We start from the raw sequence: 16,922 nt of genomic DNA, 5'->3' as shown, positions 1-16,922 counted from the left end.
AACACCCTTGTTCTATATGCAGAGATAGTACAAATGTTGCACATTAAAGAAAGCCCACAATAAAACTGTAAAATAATGTTAGATCTGAAACTTGGGAGACTTGTTTCAAGACAGGAATTTTAAGGCTTTCAAAAATGTAAGATACAGAGGACGCATGCAACTTGTAGCAGTTTGTGTTTTGACAGGAGATAAGGGAGTACATTCAACAAGGCAGTGACACATTCAAAACCTGAAAAAATAAAACATTTCATAGATTCTTTAGGACTACCTAGGACTGGAACAAAAGGAATAGCCTATTCTTATAGCTTTAAATAGAATTAAAATAAATACTTCATTTTTACTGTAACTGATGAGGTGACATGACCAGGGATTGAACAATCGTAATACAACACAAAAGGACATTTCAAATGCAGCAAGTTAAATACCAGCACACTTATTTTTCAGTCTTCTCCTATCGTAAAATGTAGCCATATATTCCCTTCTGCTAAGTATTAGTGTCTAGATTTCATCTAATGGACATTTAAAAGTTAAAGAACCACAACCACCATTTATTTTTCTTTGGTTAAAAGTAAAGTAAAAATAAAAATATGAAAGCCTTATCACTCCTACCAACTGCCAACGTATTCTCAAACAATGCTCAAGTAGAACAAACCAATTTACTGAACAGCACCATATGAACCCTTTGGAAACAGCTCACCCCAAAAAAAAACAAGTCTCAACAGCTTTGAGAATGGAATATTCCCAAGACGACCTCCACTAAAGCCACCCTAACAGGAAGCTCAACAAATGAAATAACAGGTTGAACACTTCATATCATTCAAGTAGGTTGTTCCATTTGTTGTGTTTTTAAAATACTGTTATATTTTAGGTATGCTGCTACAGATAGCACAGCAGTTCATATAATAACTTGGTTTATGTTATTTTAGAAAGTAGAACCTCCCTCTCCTCATCCCATCCTGCCACACTCTTCCAGGCTAGAGAAGTCTTAAAACCTCAAATTAAAATTATTTCAAAGGTCAGACCTCAGTCCTGCAATACTTCAATAGTAAACTGATATTCTATCATGGAAATAGCTATCAGAAACACTCATGCATTTTGAATAGAGAAAGAGAAGTCTCCAGGGCAGGCAAAGATGCAGTGCTAAGTCACATTTGCCTCACAGCATCAAAGCAAAGAGATGTATTGGTAACTCATACAGTACATGAGTGAACTTAGATTTTACTAGAGAAGTTTTGAGGGATTCATTTAAGTTTAGTTTTTTTTTTTTCTTTTTAGATCACAACAGGAATTAATAAAATTAATAATTGAGAATAAAAATCATTTGCACAAAAAGATAAATCAGAAGTTGCAGATCTGTAGCAAGACAGAATTTTGTATGTATTAAGAACAGGACTTGTTACTAAACAGACACAATTACTACTAAATACATAGTACCCAAGGGCACAAAGGGTGGGTTTATTTGTTCGACCCTTGTTTTCAGTATTACTGTATATGCTCTGTCTGTGATCTGGCAATGTATGAAAGTAACTGGAAAAGTTAAGTCTTTGATGTGTTGGTTTTGGTTGGATTGGTTTTTTTTTTTTTATGTCTAACTCAAGACTGTCAAGCTACATAGAACAGTTGCTACTGCATGCTCCTGATATAAAACCTTCCATAAAACAGGTCACAGAAGATGAAGATATTAAAAAGTTTTTAAAATTAATTGCTAAACAGGAGGAAAACCCTTTACCCAAATACCCTACAGGCTGTCTGTCCACTTCAAAAACCATAACACACAGCCTGGTCTAGTCATGTGCACACAAATAAAAACCCAGAATGATCTTCAGTGCCCATTAGCCACTGCAGTGTAGTTTATTATGAACACATGTCCTAACATCACAAGGCTATACAACTAGATTCATTTCCAAAGGGCATAATTCCTATTGAGGAATCCAGCTGATTGATCAGATTTAGCTGGGATGAAAGACTGAACAGTTGATAAGAAACCAGAAGAGACAGACTTGATCATAAGGATGACTAGCATTGAAACAAAGACTTTTACACCTACTGTATTAGCTCTGTAAGCAAAAATTTAAATAAACCTGCTGATACTTTTGGAGGATGGACAGAACAGGATGGTTTTTCCCTCCTCCCCAGATGCCACTGTAGTAAAAGTAACTTCCTGCTGTGTTGATACACCTGGGTCCCATGCTTTCCCATCCATTTAATTCATCTGTGGAGCACAGCTTTATGTACAAGCTGCAGTAACCAACCCTACTTAGGGCTGCCATGAAGGTAAGGTTATCCCAGTTGTCCTTATCTGCTCCTCTGTTACGCAGATTTTGAACACAACACCTATACGAAGGAAGAACTTCCGTAGCACAGCTCGAAGCTCAGGAATCAGGTCAAACTGCATGATTTCACACAAGTATGGATAATATGTTGAAGCATGTGCTCTAAACTGTCAAAGAAAATACAAGAAGAGAGAATGTTATTCTGTTACTATAGGAAAGCACAGAGGTTTTCCACATTCATGACTACATGAACTTGTTAAAGCACAAAGTCTCACCCAATCTAAGGACCTCCTGGACCATCAACCCCAGTGTCTGTTTTCCATAGCAGCCTTAGTAGATACCTACAGCTATCCATATGCAAAGCACGTATTTGGCCTTACTTCCCTCAGGAGAAGTCAGACTATTTTGTGGGTCAGGGACTTATCATGGTAGAGATGGTATCAGGGATTACTTGTAAACACATCTCCCTCTGGTATAAATTTTGTCCAGTTGCTTGTCCAGCCTCTTTTAAAATACCATTCACAATACATCAAGCCTTCCACAGCTCAACCAGTGTGTGAAGTATCATCTCCATTGTGTGTGTACTTGGGTTTATTTTCCCCTCCAGTGACTTGCCATGTCCAAAGCCCTCATTCACTATCTCTTCTAGTATAAGCACAAACAGTCCTTTCCTTCTCTCCTCATGCTAATGATGACTTCATGCACCTCTTTTGATTTATTTTCTCCCGTGGATAAAAGATAACTGAGAAAGAGTCTAACCTACATAGGCAGCCTGTCTCTATCCCTTATTCCTGTTACACTCCCTCAACCCCTTCCAGCTTCATTACATCATCTTCTGACACAGGGGATCAGACTAACTGTTCAGGATGCAAACCTGTTGAAAATTTACAGAACAAGAAATATATTTTGTCCTCTTTTCCTAATAGCACTCAGTATTAGTTAGAGGGAAAGTTAATGTATATATATATTAAACAGAAGCAGAAGTGACAATACCTGAATGCAAACAGAATCCCAGCCTGTTCCTACCTTTTCATCACTAAGTTTTAGTGTTTTTGTTAAAAGCAACAGCAAGAGATTGGTCCAAGCTTCTCTGTGGCTTTCTGAGTTCACAGTAATAAAATATGCCAGGGCTTCACTGCATACACTGAAGAGATGACAGTTCAGAAAAAAGAAAACCCATCAATACCATGCATTGCTTGTCTTCCCACTGTGTATTTTTTTTTTTAAGCAAGATGTGTTTCCATGGGGAAAGTTCTCCATCACAGGCATCAACTTAATCACACATATTTGTCTCAGTGGTTTTAATGTTACAGCAGTTACAGATAACAATATGAAAATTACTTCAGTTCAGTTAATAAAGAATCATGGAGTCAGAGCTGGAGAGTGATTTTGTAAATCCAGATTGCTTTAATAAAGATCTGCAGAGCTCATCATCACAGACTGAAGAGGAATTACTACTGTATTAATGAGTTTCTAGTCCTTTCTATATACTGTCAACATAAGGTACAAAGAGTGCCACTTAGTATAGCACAGGGGGAACTGTTTTCATTAAAGGAGGAATGGAACCTCCCCTTTTACACACTGGAAAGATGAATATGTTCATAGATGCTGATAAAATCAGAATGCTAATGAAAACCACTGAGTTGGTGCCAACAGCAAATTTCAGAGTTCTTCATATCTGGTTAGAAATTAATACTCTGAACTTCTCAAATAAAGGGGACTACAACACATTTTTACATGTCCATTTAATACAATTTTCTACACTTAACCTGAGTTGCAGGTACACAGCAACTCATTACTATATCCTGTTATGTCCCTGAACATCATCATGTATTCAGATGTTAGAAGCATTCATACACCACCACTTTTGCAAAGAGAAGTTTATGTCAGGCAAGAACTCACTTCATGTATTCCAAGTACACTGCTTGCTTACTGCTAAATTCACTTTTCACAGGGTGGTCATATGTATCTATATATCTTCATATACTTTGCATGCTCTGCTCAGCAACTTAAACCAGCACACACCCAGGGATGTATGTTCATCCAATGTGTATCCAGGGATGCACCATCCTGGCTGACAGAAAAGTGCCTCAGAACCAAGCTGATTCTCTCACCTAAGCAGTCGCTGCTGTATAGCATTCCAGGAGTCTTGGCGGTTTTCATCCACATACATTCTGAAGAGTATCCTCAAGCAACAAGCCAAGCTGCTGGTCTCTTGTTTTAAGAGATTGGGTTTTGATTTACCCTTGAACCCTAGAAATTGGTTACCCATAGGGAGAGAGAGAACATTCACATTTGTAGTTACTAGCCAAGAGGTCAAGTTTATCAACATACCTCCCCTAGCAAACAGTAATGATTTCTCATCCAGACACTATTTCCTTCTGCTGCATTTTGATTGAGATCTCATCTATTTATAAATAGATTACAGTATAAATAGCTACACAGTACCAACTGTGTAGCTGTACTTTAACCAAAAAAGCAGATAATTTAGCAAACAGGAATGAGACAAGTAACAAAAGTTTGCAACACTGTCAGAGTCACTGTAGCTATTACTGCAGCAGTGTAATTTTGTATCTCAATAGATAAAGCTCTAAGTGGGGTTTAGTATTTTTATCAAGCCAAGAATAAAATCCTCACCTGCTCTCCATAATACAGTTCTTTGTTCGTAATTTGAATTAAAGGCTTTTGAAAACGAATGAGACTCTTGCAGGCAATCTAATAACTTAAAGAGGTGATGTGAAGACATGTATTTATACATTCCCTGGTCTTCTGTGTCAATGTGGATATCTGCATCCAATGCATCTCGCTGAAAGGGGAGAGGGAAGCGAGAGAGGAGTGTCAATAACGTTGTTCTTATACAACCTTAAGAGGCTTTGATACTTCACAGACTAAACACCTCTAAGCCCAGATTTCACTTCTGTGTGCATGCAAGTTATTAGCATAATACAGCACATCAGAATGGTTCAGAATGGTCCTGTCAATTACCAGAGCTGTGGTCTTTTCAGTAGGATACTCTAAAAATGAGAAGAGTTATGATCTGGTTCTAGTTATTGGTAAGAAAAAAACAAAACAAAACAAACCACCACACAATCAAGAAAAATAAGGGAAGGACCTCCCTTATCAAGGCATAAAACAGTTGTAACAATACAATACAGAACATTTCCTCTACTCTAGGAGCTGACTGAGTAGGTCTGCTGAATTCTGAAAACACCAAAATGAACCACAAAAATAAGGCAGGCAGCTTTCAATGTTGCATAGTGCAGAAATTCTCCATCTTTGGCTAATGCTGAGTTTTAGTGACAATGGTCAATACTTTTAGCTAATTTCATTAGGAATTTAATTGTATCATCCCTAAAATACTGACTGCACTAGGCCAAACTTCCAATCTTAGGACTTCATTAACACAGCCGAGCAAGAGCTACCTTGCACTATTTTCCTAGAATCAGAATTTTAAGGTCCAAGAACCTCTCAGAAGCTGGTAATGAGTTAAATCTTGGTCATTAACTGTGCTAAAACTCAGCTTCCACATCTCTTCCTACATAAACACCTAGAGGCTTAATAAAGCCTCAGCTGCGACTAAATGAAGACACTCAGGCTAAACAATACAAAAGCAGGCTCTCCCCAAAACAAGCAAAGATATTCTTGATGAGTATGTGTTCATTATAAAAACAATAACATACCACACTGATAATAATGGGAAGCAGTAAAAAAAAAAAAAAAAAAAGACTCACAGCTCAATAGTAACGACAGACTTTCAGAGTAGTGCTGAGAGAAGGTGTTTACCAAACACATTCCAGAGCATTCCACAGGTTTTGTACTCTACTGACAACAAGGTTATAAATAAATCTGATAGTACCTGAGCTGCAGCCATGTGCTCAGCATCTTCCTTCTTGCTTGTTGCTGGATAGAACACTATATTATCAATGGTCTGTATCAATTCCAGCTGCACCACACACTTTATAAGGAGGCCAGCAAACAGTTTCTGGTCTAATGAAATGGAGTAAAACAAGCTTCAGAAACAGCTTAATAGTAATTCCATTACAACAGGCTAGCAAATCCCTACATTATCTTTAACATTTTGATATTTAGTGATGCTTTAAACTATCTTATAAAGAGAAAATTTCTCTGTGAAGCATAAACAGGTTGTAAAGAGGTACCCCAAGTTTAAAGGCCTACAAGCTTTCTCTACAGAACTATAGAAGTAGACTAAGAGTGGCTATAGAAGGTCATCTAATACACTGGCATGTTTTCCTTACTTGTATAAGGACCACCTTTCCAGCTCTCATCTGTTGGATTTGAAAATTGACTTTGTCCTCTTTCTGAAGCGTTTTTATCCATGCTGCTTAAGGACTGTCGATCCAGGTCTAGATCCTAGAAGAGGATGCACAATTCTATCAATCCAAAACACTAACTACAAAGCATCTATCACTTTACAGATGACTTCACTCATCTTAGGTTCAAAGGCTTCCTGAATCCATTCTTTATGTCTTATAGTGTCAATTCCAGTATTTCTTCTCAAGTGTATTTACTACAACAAACATACTTTGAAAGCTAATCTAACACAAAACCCTCCAGGTTAGCTTGTTGCACTGAACTGACTCTTACCAAATGTTTTTCAGATGAGTCGTCTTCTATTCCTGCAGGCCTCCATGTCAGCAAGCTTCACAAAGTTGAAAAAAAAAAAAAGTAGTAAATAGTGTTGCTCTGGAATCAGGTATCAGTATGAGAATTACTTTTATTAACTTACACATGAGGAATGGTAGTTTTGAAGATTTCTAGCATACAATTGCATGTCTGGCCCCAGACTTCAGAGCTAAATTTCTGTCCATTTAGTATTACCAGGTTTTCTAGGCAGTTTGTACCTGATCGAGCCAGCTGCTCATTATCTGTGAAAGAAATGTTCCATGTTTATCAACTGCTACAATATCAATGAAAAATTCAGCATTCTCTCTTACTGCTCCATTAAACATTTTTACCAATACTGTGAAAAGCATCTTCGCACAAAGCCTACTTATAAAATATGCCACAAAAACATCAAGCTCAGGAACCTACCGAATGCAAGTGTTTAGGAATAGACTTGAGATTATCTTTCCTGTCTGGATTTCAAAAGACAGGAGATAAGTGGAAAGAAAGCATACAGCAAGACAAAGGAAGGAAAAGTACCAATTAGAAACTTATGATCTCCTACAAGGTGGTGCCCTCCCCATCATTCCATGCTACCAATATTTCAGGTGTAACAGTTGAAGCCCAAAGGAAAGCACAGTCTTCACAAAGTAGCATTTAAAAGTACTAGATAGTTGAGAGAGGAGGAAGGAAAAAAACATTAAAAAAAAAAAAAATCAGAATCCATGTGTAGATGTGTGCAAATAAACAAGATATTTTATCCATGCAGCCAAAGAGAGAAAGGTGTTTGGCAGATTAAGAGAACTGTTCAAAAGTTTCTGCTCTGTCACGATAGCACCATAACATATTATAAACACATGAACAGAGAAACTGCCTAACATTAAATAGAATGATGCTTCAATATTTAAGACACTGCATCCATCTATTATATAATATTGTCTTAATGGTAGTTTTTATTATTCTAAAACTCAGTTAAGTTTACCTTTATAAGTACTGAGCATTTAGAAAATAACATTCATCAAAAGATACAAGATATAAATAAGCTACCTTGTTTTACACACCAGTGTAACTGTGCAAGTATGTCAGGAAGAAGGATCTCATTTAAAGCTTCATAAAACTGTGTAAATACATCACAGATTGCATAAAGTGCATGGTTGCATGTAGTGGTCATCCATTCAGATTTCTGAGAAGAAATGAAAAATCTGGTTTATGTGAGATCTTCTATAATGAGAGCACCTGGCCTATGTACTGCTATTCAAAGGACACAGCCTCAGAGTAGAACTCAAAACCAAATAGTCTCACTACAGCAGACGTCTCATCAGAAGCATTTAGTTGGACCCATGAACACTGTTCAGAAAATAGACATTTTCACAAAGTGTGAATAATGTCCATGAAGATACCCAGACAGACAGATAGGTGCCTAATACTATGACAAGCTTCACACACACCACAGAACACAACATTTGGGGCAGCAGGAGGTAGAAACCCATGGAAAAGACAAACCATACAAACTGCTGCCTTGATTGCTTCAGCTCTTAAACAACTCTAACATTTGCTTGCTTTTTGTTTTTACCTCTGTTTGTTGTTCCGGGAGTTTCATATTATCAAAAATCCGAAACACAATTCTGAACAGATCCTGCCACCAGTGCTTTTCAAAGGTATGGCCATAACTCTTCATTATTTCAAACATCACTGTTAAGCCTCTATAAACAAAGCCAAATAAATAAAGGGGAAAAAAAGTTAAAGATGTGTACCTAGGAGACGTCTTCACTAATGGGAAACAAAAAAAGAAAAGCTTTATTACCTTGTTCGAACATCTAATTTGCAACGATTGATGATACAAGAAAGTTCAAACAGAATGGGAAACCATCCTCTGACCCATACTCTGTCCCCAGGAGCAACATTCATGTCATCACTTGTGTATTCTCTTAATACCTTGGAGACGGGCAGGAAAAAAATAAATTAAAAGAAAACAAACAAAAACCCCCAACAAAATGTCAAAAATTTTCACATCTGACAGATGTAGATACTACTAGTTGCTCAGAAGCACTTGAAAAGATAGCTTAGTTTCTACCATAACACTCAAATGCTGTAAAATATAAGCTTTAGACATAATACTTGTGAAAATGTTAGAGAAATAAAAAAGTAGATACTTAAATCCATTTTACTTAAGTCCTGGCAAAAGGCTTTCCAAGTTTCAGAGGTTTGGACTTCAGAAAGCAAGTGTAACAGTGACAGGACACTATGTAAATATAGGCAAGAAGGAAGTATGAGTTTGGCATAAACCAGTTGTACACTTTTCTGACATTAAACACAGTGTGCACATCTTGCAACAGTAACATGCGACTGCAGACTAACTCCAAACTTTTTAGCAAGATGATTATTGCATTAAGTAATCACATAATAGACTCATGTAGAAAAACATGCATGTTTGTAACCAATTTAACTAGACACAGTAAGGGAGACAGAACAAGTACTAGTGTCTTCCCAGTCATCCTAACACTACATAAAAGTCTTACATTCAGTTATTTCCAATTTGGACTGATGAGACTTATTTTTTTAATTACTCCTACTTTGCTGCTTACATAGTACCAAAACAAGTCAAACAGAGCTGGGAGACTGAAGTTTGAGTCTGAAAGCTCTTCCCTAGCTACAAGACTAGCCTCAGTTTAATAGCAGAAAGTGGTGCAAGAACACATAAGAGTAAACACAGCAGAAAATACCTGTGGTCTTTCTGAAACGTATTTTGCGCAATACCGAATTAGCCTAATAGCTTCCATGCTGGTGTCTGGGAATGCAACGTTGCAGGCAAACTCAGAAAGACATTTGACTGCATCCTGAAATGAGTCAATCGCTGCTGGAAAGTGCTGTTGAAAAATATTTGCTGTGAAGAACAAAGAAAGTTTATTGATATTGAAATCCACAGGTAATGGCATTAGCCATGGTATATCACTATCGAACAAACACCGAAGGACCAGACTCCAAACTTGAAGTTCTACAGCAGGATATCTTAATCTAATTTTTCCTGTCCATGGCAATCAGGAGACTTAATAGGCAAGACCTAGCTGCAGAGTTTAAACAGTCAGCCTGCAAGATCTTGTGTTTATTTACTCAGAAATACAAAGGTCTTATTCAGATGGGCCTTTTAAACAGCAAAGTTACTTCAAGCACTACTTACTAACTATGTGTGCTGTAGTTTGAAAGGCCAGCTCCACAATATTCCCATCATGGTCTGATGCTGCTTGATGAAAGACTGCAAAGATGTTCTTCCAGCCTGAACGAATATTACCAGCCTGAGAGTTGACCATCTGAGCAATACAGCGTATGGCCATGTCCCGAATAGTTGGAGATCTTTAAAAAAAAAAAAACAAAAAAAACCAAAAAACAATAAAACAACAAGAAACAACAAACCAACACCCAATCAAACAAAAAATGAAAGCAAGATTTTCACAAGTGGCACAATACAACTGTGCCACTTCTATGGACATGACAATCTAATCCACACCAAGTAACATATTTAAGTAGGACTAAAACAAGCTGACAAAGAAACTGCAGAGCATCACACCTGTTTTTCTTCATAATATGCTCAAAAGGCCTCAGGAAATCTTTCTGGAAGCGAAAGTTGGCAAGCTCTCCCTTCTCAAGAAATTTCATTGACAGCTGCCTCAATGAGTCTACTGCAAAGATGGCAACATCTTCATTAGGGTTACATCCAACCTAGAAGAAAAAGCGTATTTCCAAACTTAGTAGCTAACATATCACTTATATGAGTAACAGTTTCATCATTCAAGTTTTACATCAGTCACTAAAACTCACTTGGCACATTCTAGTTTTCAGATATTTAGAAAAGGGGTTACTTTCAGAGAGGACCCTCTTAGGCATTTCATCCAACTGAACAGATCCATGGATTTTTGGGAGTGCAGAATTATCACAGCCAGATATACACACACAAAAATTAGATTATCTTAGACTCAGAAAACAACAACCCCTTCCAAACTTAATTTCCATTTTCCTAAGGAAACTATCTTTGTTGTTGCAGGATCATCTGTATGTATTTTAGAGGAAAACTAACTTGGCATTTGACCAGAAGGATGAGGCAATGACATAAAGACAAATAAACTACAAACACAAAATCATACAATGATGCGATTAAAGATGATTCCCCATTTCCATCGTAAAGAGTCACTAGAATGGCAGGTTGGAAGGGACTCCACTGATCTTCTGGTCCAAGCTTTCTAGGTGATAGGGTAGGTGAAATAAGATGGCTGAGCACCCTGTCAAGCTGAGTCTTCAAACTGTCCAGTGCAGGACATTTTCAGTTGGTTATCCTCAGATAAACACAATCACTTCTTACACTACATTTCTGAAGCAGAGAGTAGAGAACTAAGGGCTACTGAGATACATTCACAGGAAAACTAGTGCAAAGAACCCTTAACTGTTCTATAATATTGAGACATCATTATATACACACTTCAGATTTCTCAAGAGGTGCTTCTTTCAGGTTTCTTTAATGGGTTAAATTTTAAGTGTCACAACGTACACCACTGAGAAAATGAAAGGAAAAAGCTCAATAAAGAAGTCCTGCTGTTCATGTATACCTGGAACTTGGTATTTTAAAAAATACCTTGTTGAAGTGATCTCCAATCACGTGCCAAATCCTTGACCACTGCAGCCTAATGCGGTTCATGTTGTAATAGGAGATCTCCACTATCTTCTGCAGGCTGAACATGCGTGGATGGTGTGGGGAAGCCAGCTCGTCCATGGAAACAGCACACAGCCAGCGGACAAAGTCAACTGAACATGGACACACACCACTGTAAGTTCAGGGCGTTGCAGTGCAACAGTTCCTACTAACCACCACGAGATCAGCATACATACCTATTGCATTTCCATCCAGCCTAGTTGATCCTGTAAATATCCTATGGAACAAATAAATGAGTTGCACTTTTAGCTGCACATCCACAAGAGTCAATCACATCTTAGTGCTGTAGGCAAATGTCAGCACATTTCCTGGAGGTACTTCACAATCTCCATGCCATGGAATCTGCAACTGTCTTATTCTTACTCCTTGGCAGTGGTTCCTGTCCAGCTCCTAGCCTAAGCATAGCCTTCCCTGCTGCAAGTCACAGCCTACTGTGCTCTTTCCCCACTGCAGGAAATAGGCACAGGCTCACATTTTTTATCCAATGCAAGTAGTGCCAGAACACTCATTTGGGTGACAGTATGGTAAATTTCATAGGGAAAGTAAAAAGACATGAAAAAACACTTTGCTGCAGAGTTGACTGGATGCCAGCCACCTGTTTGATCTTTACACAGTTCAAGAGTGCTCTTAAGTCATGGCTGCCAAAACAGGTGGCAGAAAGACTATAGATGTAGCATTATCCCTTCTTCCCCTTCAGTCATTCAGTCTTGACACCAATTGCAGTTCACAGAGAAGACTGACATGTGCAGAATGCTCCCAAATCCTTCAGACTTCAATAACAGACACATTTATGGCATTTATTGTACCATAAGTCTGAATGTATGATTTTGCAGCCTTGCCCAATGGTTTCAATAATTAAAAAAAGTCCCCTTCTAACACATGCTTTACAATAGAAGCCTCTCTTTAGACAACACTTTAGAAGAACAGATGAGAAAGAAAGATTTGGACAAGAATGCAGCAACTAAAGAATAAAGAGCTGAAGAAGAACAACTAAAGAAATGATGAAATTAACTAGAGTTCTCAAGAGCAAAGAAAACTGCAGGATTTGATAGAGTAGCAGCATCTGTTCTTTTCAGATACCAGTCCTGTTCAGACTAAATCAAATTTAAAAAAAAAAAAAAAAAAAAACAACAAACCCACAACCCAACCTCAAATACACACACATAGGTTAGAGACAGCTGTGAGGGATTTGTAAATCTGACCTAAACCCCCAAGCACACAGAGTGCCCCCTCACAACTCACATCAGTTACACTGCTATTTAATGGCAGTCTTTCCTTTTTGACTATTACATGCCTGAAGAGATAGACATATTTGGTCCAGATAAAACACTTAAATACCAGGATCTTTTCTCACAAGAGAAACAAGCTTCAGGAACAAAAGCCCCTGTCAGAGACTGCAGTTGAAGTGAGGATGGTTGGTAACTTTCAGAGACACTTTCCCCAGAAAGTAAATACATTCTCAGTACCTGTCCACTGCCACTACTACACTCTGTGAACTGGTCTCTCCCACAGACTCTTGAATGCTTGCCATATGCCTTTTATCAGCTCCACTGCCAACAAGGTTACCTGCAAGAAAAGCCATTAAAACCAGCATCTGGCATCATGAAGCTGTGACTTCATAGCAACCCCAACTTCATACATGTAGACAGAGAAAAGTGACTGCTGCTTCCAATTAACATGGAGCAGATGGTGCCCTTGCCAGATTTACATCAAATTATTACACAATTAAACATCCAGTAAGAAGTAGGTTTTATTTCTCCCCAAGGGCACTGGGTTTTGGCTACCACGTTTATTAAGTTAGGATGATGTAATGCAGTTAGCAATACTGGAAATGAGAAAATATTATTTAAAAATATTAACTATAAGTCAGGTACCAGGAAGTTGTAACAGAACTGTGCCCAGCATTTTCAGCATCATCACTGTGTACAGCATCAGTTCCAGAGTGCTTCCAAATTAAAAAGGTTTCTTTGATGGTTTTCCAAAGTTTAAGACAACTTGCATTGCCTTTCTAATTTACAGCTTAAAATCTAAGGTTTGTTTCTTGCACATACTACATGAGCAATAAGAGCTAGAACAGCAAACCCAACATGTGGAGATAAGCAATTCTTTTGGAAAGAAAATTATCATTGGAACATCCATTAGCTCCTAAAGATACAGGTTTTGTGCTTTTGCTATTAAAAACAGAGCTCAGAAAGAACTGGTAATAAAACCATCACTTGTTAAGTATGGTAAAACAGATTTTACAATATACTCCAATAAATCTGAAGGAGTTTCATAGCTTGACCCAATTACAAAGTCAGAACAAATTCGGTAATTATGAATGTGTCTTCATATATACAGTTGCATTTTTTTAAAGTTCCATTAATCTAATATAGCTCCCCCTGGAAGCAAGTAAATCTTTTGATGTCTTTAACACTGAGCTTTCCTAGCCATCATATTTCACTTTTATGTGCATCTTTGTGATGTTCAAGATTAATCTTACCTAATCCCAGGCCCATGAACTCTTCCCCTCCAGATGCATAGCCTTTAATGATTCCTTCCCTTTCACGCCCAGAGCCAGATAAATAGCGAGTCTTCACTCCAGTTCCTATAAGTTGTGCTAGTTCCAGCTGGCTAATACATTTCAAGATCTAAAACCAAAAACATTTAAACACTGTTTCTGAACACCATCATGGTTTTGTTCCTACTTGTTTATATTTAGTATTTATAGCTTTTCCAGGTTCTCTAACCTTTAAAACAACTTTGCCATGGATAGCAGTTTTTAAGTAGCTGAAACATTACTAATGCAAGTGGAAATAAAGTTCAGTGACTCATTTGAGATCACCAGCTGCCATGACTCCAACACAAGAAACAACAAAAAATACCCAAAAAATCTAACTTGGATCTCTAACTACTAGAGGAAACCTTTTTATTCCTTCTCAGAGCATCAACTTTCAAAACTATAAACACCTTGGAGCTGATGCTCTAGAGAGTTCATGGTCTCAGAGAGATGAAAAGGCTGAATTATTGCAGCTGCCACTTTGATTAACAATGTTCCAATGTAGACCGTGAAAATGCCAATATTGTGCTCTGCCTTCAGCACAAAACTGACTATGTCTTCTTTCTTACTCCCCCAGTGCAACATCGCTTAGACTGGCATAAGCATTTGTGAGGGTATGCTGTAAGCCAGCTCCAAGTAATTCGTCAGCTAAAATAGCTTTTGGCTTGTATCTTCATGTAGACAGACTATTGCCAGAGAACATAATGCAGCAGGAATGCCCCTTCTAGCAGCAGACTTAGATCTGATTAAAAGAGCTCCTGAAACATATGCTTTAAGAAAATGCATATGGTCCTGGTAAGTTATTCTTACCTATCCCCCACCAAGTTATTTTAGCCCTATTTTTTCATGTGATAGTGGTGTAAACGTTGCCAAATGCTGCACAGATAAATCTGGAGCTGTGAAGGAGAATATTTCTGTTTACATGAACACGAATACAAGACTTTCTGTGCAGAATTCTCTGGAGTCAACTGAGATTTTAGTATGGTTTTAGTTCCATACCAGAAACACCTACAAAAATTACAGTATTGGTCACACAGTGCCGATAGAGTGTAAAAAAAAGTGTATTTCATATATACAGACACATATACATATAAACCACTACCAAAATAATGGACTTGCATGCACATCTTAAATGTTTTGACACATAGTGGTTGCTAAGGGCAGTTACTAAAGACTGAGTAATAGAACACCACAATCCTGCAAGTTCTCAAAAAATAATGCAGTTGCACTATTTAAACCAACCAAGATTTTACCTCATGCCAAGAGTTCCCAAGATAGTTGCCATCTGTGTGAGCAACTGTAATAAGTGTCTTAATGGTATCTATGTTCTTCTGCTTCATTTCTGTAATACTGGAACTGGCAGTCAACAAGGAAAAACGAGCAAGGGCCTGTACATAAGCATCTCGTTCAAGCTACGAGACAGAGAGAAAAACATTGTAATCAAGTCCCTGAAGAGCTAGAGAAAGCTTTGTCCTGCATGCCCACACCGTTTTCCTTCTATGCATAGTTGACAATTACGCTACAGCACTTTCCAGCTGATGGAGAGTACGAGGCAAGCTAGCAAATGCTCTTAACAGAAGACTCCATAATAAAAGGGAAGCAGAATTGAAGAAAAGCTTGAGGATATCAGCATCTAGAACTAATATGAGCCTATACTATTTTACCATTTCAAGAAATTAGATGAGACAGTTCATTTTCAACGTATAAGCTGTCTGCAATTCTTCACCTTCCTCCCAGAGCTTATGCTGCCCCCAGGAAGCCTTACACGAACCTGCATTCCAAAGATACAGGCTATTCTGATTGCACAGCGTATTCCTTCCAGACAAAGGGATGCAACTTCTGTGTCGTCACAGTTCTGTAAGCCCACGCTGTAAGCTGCCAGCAATGGAGTCCATACAAGCTAAAGAAAGGGAGAAACTAAGTTTAGAAGTCTGTCACAATTTTAGCCCAAGACACTAGGTAACCAAGCCCAAATACATCCAGAGAGTCCAAGTTACCGCCTTATCTAACTCCTCAGAACAATGTTCCACTTTTTACCATGTTTAAGACTCTTAGCAATGAAAACAGAAGGAGAATTTCACACTCACTTTGAACATGGGTCTGACATGATCCAGATGAGTGGCACTAGTAAAAGGTGCCTTAGCGTGGCTAACAGCCTCCATGAGGGCTTTAGCTGTTTTAGCCATCTGTTCCATCTCCAAGTTGTACAACAACCTCCGCTGCTTCTCGTTAGCTACACCTAAGGGCAACACCAAACAGCTGCGTTGGTTTTCTTTGGTTACAAGAACACATTCCATATCTTCATGCTGAGTATCACAAAACGTCATAGGCATTGCAAATGAAATCTGAAAATCTCCCAGAATGTTAGAATTCACGAAGCTATCATCGGTTACAAGCAAGGAACTCCAACACTAGAACCCACACCACAACTTCATTCTATACAGAAGAATTAATTCAGCACTTCATTATGTATGTCACATTAAGACCTAACCATTGAAGTCAGAGAGGCACGTTCTATTAGAGTCACTGCATGTAAAATGGATGGAAAAATCCTTCACCTCCTTAGTCTGACATCCTCAAAACTAGCCCTTGATAAGTAAGTTAATAACTCAGTGCTTGCTTATCCTTATACTAACAGTTGCAACTTCAATTTCCACATAAATCAATTTCATTCCTATTTTCATCTAGGAAACCTGCAAACAGCACAGAAAACACTACACTGAAGATTCAGAGTTCATTACCTTCAATTAAACTAATACCACCTATTAGAGTAAAAGCAGAGTAT

General features: G+C 38.0%; 1 protein-coding gene across 1 annotated transcript in view; it reads right to left on the bottom strand.

Moving 5' to 3' along the window:
* Window positions 1–1,737: 1,737 nt before the first annotated feature.
* ARFGEF2 (ADP ribosylation factor guanine nucleotide exchange factor 2) overlaps window positions 1,738–16,922 on the bottom strand; it is a 34,156-nt gene continuing 18,971 nt past the window's right edge. Inside the window, exons 19-39 of the mRNA XM_054391943.1 lie at window positions 16,225–16,376; window positions 15,909–16,037; window positions 15,391–15,549; window positions 14,081–14,228; window positions 13,065–13,164; window positions 11,775–11,815; window positions 11,521–11,690; window positions 10,462–10,613; window positions 10,075–10,247; window positions 9,620–9,780; window positions 8,701–8,831; window positions 8,470–8,599; window positions 7,944–8,079; window positions 7,021–7,159; window positions 6,879–6,933; window positions 6,530–6,644; window positions 6,130–6,260; window positions 4,911–5,079; window positions 4,388–4,526; window positions 3,300–3,417; window positions 1,738–2,440 (exon numbers count right to left, since the gene is read on the bottom strand). Coding sequence (XP_054247918.1) covers window positions 2,258–2,440; window positions 3,300–3,417; window positions 4,388–4,526; window positions 4,911–5,079; window positions 6,130–6,260; window positions 6,530–6,644; window positions 6,879–6,933; window positions 7,021–7,159; window positions 7,944–8,079; window positions 8,470–8,599; window positions 8,701–8,831; window positions 9,620–9,780; window positions 10,075–10,247; window positions 10,462–10,613; window positions 11,521–11,690; window positions 11,775–11,815; window positions 13,065–13,164; window positions 14,081–14,228; window positions 15,391–15,549; window positions 15,909–16,037; window positions 16,225–16,376 — 2,831 coding nt within the window. The 3' untranslated portion in view covers window positions 1,738–2,257. The remainder of the gene's footprint in view (window positions 2,441–3,299; window positions 3,418–4,387; window positions 4,527–4,910; window positions 5,080–6,129; window positions 6,261–6,529; window positions 6,645–6,878; window positions 6,934–7,020; window positions 7,160–7,943; window positions 8,080–8,469; window positions 8,600–8,700; window positions 8,832–9,619; window positions 9,781–10,074; window positions 10,248–10,461; window positions 10,614–11,520; window positions 11,691–11,774; window positions 11,816–13,064; window positions 13,165–14,080; window positions 14,229–15,390; window positions 15,550–15,908; window positions 16,038–16,224; window positions 16,377–16,922) is intronic.

Source organism: Indicator indicator, chromosome 24 (genome assembly GCF_027791375.1).
Source record: "Indicator indicator isolate 239-I01 chromosome 24, UM_Iind_1.1, whole genome shotgun sequence".
NCBI classification, from domain to species: domain Eukaryota; kingdom Metazoa; phylum Chordata; class Aves; order Piciformes; family Indicatoridae; genus Indicator; species Indicator indicator.
This window is presented reverse-complemented; position numbering and strand designations above follow the sequence as displayed.